Source organism: Anopheles moucheti, chromosome 3, assembly GCF_943734755.1.
Source record: "Anopheles moucheti chromosome 3, idAnoMoucSN_F20_07, whole genome shotgun sequence".
In the NCBI taxonomy this organism is placed as follows: domain Eukaryota; kingdom Metazoa; phylum Arthropoda; class Insecta; order Diptera; family Culicidae; genus Anopheles; species Anopheles moucheti.
Genome location: NC_069141.1, coordinates 77,282,007 through 77,289,515, shown reverse-complemented (window position 1 = coordinate 77,289,515; position 7,509 = coordinate 77,282,007). Strand labels below are relative to the sequence as shown.

The 7,509-nt window shown below is 43.3% G+C and overlaps 1 protein-coding gene across 1 annotated transcript; it reads right to left on the bottom strand.

Moving 5' to 3' along the window:
* Positions 1 to 652: 652 nt before the first annotated feature.
* Positions 653 to 2,758, bottom strand: LOC128305126 (periodic tryptophan protein 1 homolog). Its single transcript, XM_053042433.1, has 7 exons — positions 2,585 to 2,758; positions 2,459 to 2,520; positions 2,245 to 2,399; positions 2,010 to 2,174; positions 1,642 to 1,924; positions 962 to 1,569; positions 653 to 879 (listed from the first exon to the last, which is right to left on the bottom strand). The coding sequence occupies exons 1-7, from the start codon at positions 2,678 to 2,680 to the stop codon at positions 776 to 778; spliced, it is 1,473 nt and encodes a 490-aa protein (XP_052898393.1). The 5' UTR covers positions 2,681 to 2,758; the 3' UTR covers positions 653 to 775.
* Positions 2,759 to 7,509: the final 4,751 nt, after the last annotated feature.

Below are 7,509 nucleotides of genomic sequence, written 5' to 3'. Positions count from 1 at the left end.
CGGCTGAAGTATCGACTCGATCGACTGTAGGTTGTGCTCGAGCAGGGTAAGAAGCTTCTCAACGTTCGCCTCATTTTTCTCGTGTTTGGCCAGCAGAACGTCCGCCATACGGATCACCTCCTGCACGTCCTGGGCTTTCAATCGCTTGTCGATGAGCTGCAGTTCATTCCAGTGATAGAGCAGTGTCATCCCGAGTGCAACGATTGTGCACAAAGCTGTTACTGTGTAGATGGCTGTCCTGTAGCGGCTGGTTGCGGATGGTTTCACAAGATCAGCAACAATGCCCCGTTCCAGATCGACTTTGTACTCCATGGTGTATAAAACGTTTTCGAAACTGTGTATGTTACTAGCCGAGAATGCACTTCGGTGAAAGACTAATGCAAATTCTTGATTTATCAGATGAATTTATAGCAATTTCCGCACGCACCGTTGTGGGCTGCCCTTATCATCAGTGCCTTGAAATGTTCTATCGATTGATTGGGTGATGAGCAAGGTTAATCTTTACGGCGAGACGATTAGATCTCAGTGTCTTTCCATTTGAAGGCGAAGGATTGTTTACATTTTCCTTCCAGCACTGTTACAAATGTGTGATGTTGTGTAAATAAATAGGCCAATTGCGTGGTCCGATACTGTTCTTTAATAGTACTTGCACTTATTTCCCTGATCAGTTACACTTTCTAACTGATTTAATTTCTCAGCTTGAAAGACACATACAGTCCCAAATTAAGTGACCTCTGTACGTAAACATTTATTTGCATACCCAGAACACACATCTTTACTCATCGTCAATGGTTGCATCTTCCATTTCTTCCGTCGGTGGCTCAATGCTGCTGTTTGCCCGCTCGTTTGCATTGTATCGGGATTTGAAAACGTTCGACACTAAAATAAACAACCGCCATCCATTAATTTTAAAGAATAACAACGCTAAATGGGCAAGTGAGGTTTTGTGCATTTCACTTACCAACATCATTGTCCAGCAAGTTTATGACGCTAAAGTTTTTCGTTTTTAAATCTCCACCCAGCGCCAACATGAAGGGACTTTCGTTGCATGCATCCAGACACTGAATCACACCGATTTTTGGATTCTTTTTGTACACCATCCGTGCGTCTTGCTCATCAATGTCCCATACCTTAAGCGAACCGTCAGCCGAGGCAGTCGAAAGCATTCCCTTTACCTGGGCGCTAAGAACCAACCCCGTAACTTCCTTTTCATGCACCTCTTTCGACCACAGCGGACAGTCCTCCTGGCGGCTGTCGACGTAATGGATCTTGCCATCGTTCGTGCTGGCCACGAAACAGTGCTGATTAAAGTGGTCCCAACAGACACGCTCTATTTCACCACCAAGGTTCCACGCTTTGAAGCTACTGCTATCATCCGTTGTCGACCGGCAGTCAAACACCTTTACCTTACCATCGCAACTTCCAGCCAGAAGCATTTCGGCACGTTTCGGGTGGAATGCTAATGTTTGCACCTTCTCCTCGAAATCGCGGATGGTAGTGTGCGGTATACCTTCCTCCAGGTCCCACAAGATAACGGTTTGATCCACCGAACCACTTGCTAAAATATGTCTGAACAACACAAAAAAAAAGTTCTCTCATCATTCCGGTCCATACACTAAAAGATCAACCATGCAAACGTACTGTAAATGATTGTTCCATGAAAGATCCAACACGGCATCCGTGTGACCTAGCTTTGGAAGGTTCTTCTTCCGGTTGCCTTTCGAACCTAATTTGCACACCGGTTCCAGCGAATCCTGAATATCTAAATCCCACACCGTGATGATCGGCTCCATGCATCCGATTGCGCAGATATTGCCCGGTTTATCGCTTCCCGGGTCAAAGCTTAACCATTCGATGCAGAGCGGAGGACTCGGCAGCAAAAAGTCATGATGGATGTACAAACTGCCTTCCTCTTCGTTGAAAACTAAAATCAATATGGCGCAATAAGACTCTCAACTTAATATTTGTTACGGAGTAGTGCAAAAGTTTGCTAAAACTAATATACACACTGTATACTTCCATCGAAGCACTATCATTCTGCACGTGTCCGACGAGAATCAGATTGTCCGTAGGTTTAATGATTTCATCTTCCGCATCGGAATCCTCATCGTCCTGGATGTTTTCCTCCGGATCAATGACAGCCACCGTGCTTATATGCAAACCGCTCGTTCCGGCTGAAATTACAATACCGATCGATGCGCAAAATAAGAACTTAGAAACAAACAGTCTTCTACATTCACTCACTTTCTTGCTCGTAAGCATCGAAATTGTACTCATCAGCGACTTCATTTGTGCCATCCGGATTAGTGGCCGCCAATCTGCTTGCTCGTTCAGATAATCCTCTTTGACTGTCGTCGTTTTCCTCGTCATCGGTTGTGTCCATTTCATCAACGCCATCCCTGTAACCATACGGTGCAGTGGTAGAAACCTTCTTCAATTCTATTTAAGCGCTACTTACTCTGCCAGATCCTCCCGAGTCTCATTGATGATTCTGGCCAGCTCTGCCGGTGTTAATGTTACCTGTTGTATAGCAAAAACGCACATGAAACGGAAATGTAGCATGATTCGCAAGCTACAAACATACCTTGTCTGGGTTAGCTTTAGCAACGCCACGTTTCACAAACAACAAGCTGGGAACGAAATTAACGTTCGGAACCTCATCTTCTTGGTCTGAATCCATTGCTGTAACGTAATTATTGTAATATTGAAGTCCGCAATATGCCGCTTTCGCCGACAAACACGTGCTTCCACGCGAATTGTTTATTTATCTTTCCGGTGACAGTACATGCATCAACAGACGTCGCCACACTGACAAGATTTTCAACGAACGAGTTTATTCAAAATCAACTCTCTTCACTAAAACGAAAATTATGGAAAATGAACATTTTATTCATACATACAAAACATTCCTGCTGTAATTTACACTAAATCATATAGTTACCACAATTTTCCCTCGAATCGTATGAAATTATTCTTTGCAGCAGCATATCCCCGTTTGTAAACAAAATTGAACCAAGGTTGATCCATGCATTTAAGGGGTCACACGTTTGACACATGTTTCGTCAAATTATTGCAGTTTTTGTTTCGTTCAATCGTCAGATGCGCTCAGCATCATAAACCATCGGAATTATAGTATTTTACAAAAACTTAATCATTCAAAGGAGCACAATTGTAAAACTGATGGTTTAACATTAACCATCAACCATTTAAACCGTGTATTCTACAAATTTTCATTCAAAATATCCAAAAAACAAATGGGGAACCAACTGTCAAACTCGGACTCGACTGTCTTCCAAGTCGGCAATAATATTATTGTTAATTTTATTAGTTTATTTCTGATCTTTCTGCCCCATTTCACCGGTAATTTTATGAAAATTCGAGTCCCGTAGAGTTTCCTAAACATTGTAGTATACGATACAAGCGAAAATATTTGTAGTTCCCATCAACGAACGCGGAAATCGACGTTTCGTCGAAAGCTCCAATGCGTTTGACAGGTCGCGAGCTTTTGCCGTGCAGCGAAACATAACCGGACAGTATCGCGAACGGGTCTGTAGATGTTTTTGTTGTGTTCGAAATTTCGTTGAGGGAGGTGTCTGTGTTGCTCGCGCTCCTGCCGTACAGTGATTTTGCCTGCCTAGCTCTAGTGGTTTTCCATTGCATAGATGTGCCCTGCAACGGGGAAATTACGATAAGTAAGTTTGGCTAAAGTATAGCAACGTTTTTCTTAAGAAATTCCTATTACGGATGTGCATTGTTCCTTTCGACTACCTGGAATTGCATTCTTTGTCCATCGTCAATACAATAGCTAGTGCGAGTCATTTTGTTCCGTTTTTTTTCTCTTGAGTGTCTACACGTTTCCAATGTGTTGTGCAGTAGGTTGAGATGCGTCTTGTAATTTAAAGTTTGTACAATTAATCAGTGCGTTGGGCTGGGATTTAATGTGCTCCACCGAGAAACTTGGCAGTTTGTTTCAGTTCGTCATTCTGCGTGTGATATTATGAAAAATGATAGTAACTGCTGTGTGCAACTGCAGTTTCTTTTTGTGTTTGTTTGGCACACGGCAAGGAGGCAAATTCTAACAGCAGTAGGCGAGAATGGTTGTCCAGTAGCAACCGTCGTGTGTAATTTAGTTACGGCTGAAGAAAACACACAATCAAGCCGCTCCCTGCACGCTGGAAGAACGATGTGTGTTTTAAATTACAGTACAGTGCGAATAGCGAACGTCACGATACTATTTGCTCCAAAGCAAATGCAAAGAAAGTATAGCTGAATTTGGCCGTTCAATGACACGCGTAATGATGTAAAAAAATCCAGCTTTTGTTCCATTTCCATCGATGTGAAAAAGTGGTGTGTGGATTGCAACCAAGGTTTTGCGGTAGTGTGCGTGAACATGAAAACTGCGAGTGCGTGCATATGGGTGTGCGAGATCTGAAGAAGGCGTGTGTGAGAAATTAACCAAAGTAAACGTACTGAATGCAACCGAAGTTGAGATAAGAATGAGGTTTCGGAATAAGGACAAGCGACTAACTGTCGGTGAGGGTGGAAGACATCTCGTCCGTTCGAATTAAATCCGCGCATCTTGCGGCGGTGTCTAGATCTTTGCACCTACAGATGTCGTTCTTTGTTTAACGGAAACGCCGCACGGGCCCCAGGAGTGTGTAGTCGGTTGCCAGAGTAGTATTGTGTGTTACATTGATGTGCGCGCGCGCGCCTGTGTGGATGTGTGTGTGCGAGAGGTTTTGTGATTGTGCGGCTGGAGGATCGTCGTGTTGTGTCGATTTGTTGCTTTTGTACGATGAATCCCATCGTGAGATATTCTTTTCCCCAATTCCAGTGGTAAAAGGGATTCTCTCGCAGGAGATGTAGTAGCTTGTTGAATCTTCACCGCTTGAATGGAGCTTGTTGTGGCGCTGAAGAAAGATGCTCTTTCTGAAATAATCATCAAAATCAACCTTGATCCGCAGCCTGCTTCGAACATCGGGCTACTCGATTGGCAAGCAATCCACACAATCGTGCTTACATTGTAACAGTGTGCGAGTGGGACTTTTTTGTTACCTCGTTTGCTGTGTGACTCACAAGACGGGGCAATAGGTGCTTGTTGGTGTGTGTGTTTTTTTTTTCTAGTGTGTGCCGCACTATGGAGAAGTCTGGAACAAAACGGAAGTCATTAATTGTGATTGATTTGGTCATGATTTTTTAGATGACGGTGGATGTATTTTTTCTGCATTGATGTTTGTTTGTAAGTTGTACAAATGATTGTATTATGTGATATTGGCCTATTCAACATATGCCTTATCAATCGTGGGATAGATGAGAAACAATGAATGAAGTTCATTGGCTCGAAGTCTCTTTAGACAAAACATCGAAACTCTCCCAATCAATACAACACTATCATTTCGTGTATACTGTTGATAATAGATTTCGGGAACCACAAATAGGTACAACAGCAAAAAAAATACGCAGAAAGTAATGAAATTTCCATTATGACCGCTCAAATTCCAACAAACACCATAGTGTTAGTGCTAGACGTAGAGTGTAAAGTCCCCGTAGCAGTGTGTGTGTGTGCGTAACAGCACCCAAAGTCCCTAAAGGGAATTGCACACATTACCGTACCGGGTTGATTCATACCCGAGGGCTGGGAAAAAGAACATTGTTGCGCCGCTGTCTCGACGGATAGGGCCAATTTGGGGTAAGATTTTTGTAAATAGTGGTGATAAATATGTAGTGTACACATCTCCGCTACGCTACCTCGTGATGGAACCATGCTATGAAGGTTTGAAGAATAGTTACTAAAACGAATGGAATTGTGTATTCGTTTGGTAATGTATGATCGTAAAAAGCATGTAAAAACGGTTATTGCAAAAATGTTCTTTTGGTATGTCCCATGTCCATTAATAGGGAATGCTTGAAAGTTTTTTCAGTCTGCTTTACTTCTTCCCCCGCAGATTGAGCTTGGATTTCAACGCCTCAGCATTACCACCACCATTTGCACAAGCATACTGTCCAAAAAGTGTGGAAAATCGTCCAAAAGAAATTCCACCGATGGTCAAACTTTCCCAGTCGGTCCGACCGTGGTACGAGAAAAGCGCCTCGAACGCGAAGTGAAAATCTGTTACGAAGAGGAGGAGAAAGAGGAATTGGATTTTTCATGAAATTGGCGTTACACCGTGGTCGGGTATTTTTAAGCAATCCTCTGACGTCATCGATGAGGGGCTTTTTTTTCGAAGGGGAAGCCAGAGAAAACGAAGCGAAAAAACCAAGCGATACGTTGCGAAGCCTTTCATTGATGCACGGATAGGTGTGTTGCTGGGCCTCTGCAGTCCAGGGAAGGAAAGATAAAACCCATATCAATGGAAACAACAGCGACAATAATGTAATGAAATTTGAAGCCATGGACCTCCGCGGAGAGTTGTACGAATGTTCGAAGCCCTCCCATTCGGATGTACTAGCTGTTGTTGGCATCGTTGATGCCGTTGCCATGGTACGATTGTTCCAAAAGTGATATTTACGTGGTGATTTAACGTGGGATTTACTGCCAACCGATTTTGACGTCCATCCGTCAAATCACGCTTTCCAGTCCGGCACATTGAACACGAATGAATACGACTTTTAGGCCCTGCTCTATGTTAAAACGATCGGACAAGACATGTGGCAAGAACAAAGCCATTTAATCATGGAGGTGTTGCTGCAGGTGCAGACTGCATAATACGTGTCACACGTGTTCGTGTGTCCTTGGAAAGTAGCACAGAACTAGTGGCGGTTTGTTTGCCGAATTCCGATCTACGGATCAGAATTCGGAATGTAAGATCCAGACGATCCGACAATTGAATCGGTTTTGAATTGCATATCAGAATTCAATCAGAGAGGCGCATAGAACGAACCATCTCTTTACCCCATTCAAATAGTACTAATATGGAAAAGGGTTGTTAACCTTAAGGAGTCAAAAGACAGAAATGTTGACACTTTCGCACCACTGTCATTGAGATTGTCAAGTTCTTCCCCCATACCAATATATATATATCTCACGACAGTGATTAAACGATTGACCGACTATACCTAACAGCGATTGGTTGCAAACATGTTCCAGGAAGAATCTGGTCTTTAGATTACGGCTCACAGTACCGTCACAATCGAACTTGCCTTTCGGATGGCATCACATGTTTTGCGAAATGCGGGCGCGCGTTATCAGTACAAGTCGAGATGCGCATTCGGTTTTAATTCCATGTTGTTTTTCTTAGCGCTGCCTTGTTTCGCTTTGTGAGCGACGTTGAAATGATAAAGGAATCTAATGGTGGAATCACTTGCAACGCACGAATGTAACTAACGTACGTATGTGTTAGGGGGGGGGGGGCCAAGCAGAACAAAGTGCTCAATGAATGCCGTATGGTGGTACAGTGCCATATCCGTTGGTATCAAGTTGCTTGGTGCGGTGATGGGTTTATTAGCGTTATGCGTGTGAGAGTTGATTGACTTGTGATTCTGACTGTACGAGACGCAGTGTTATGTCTA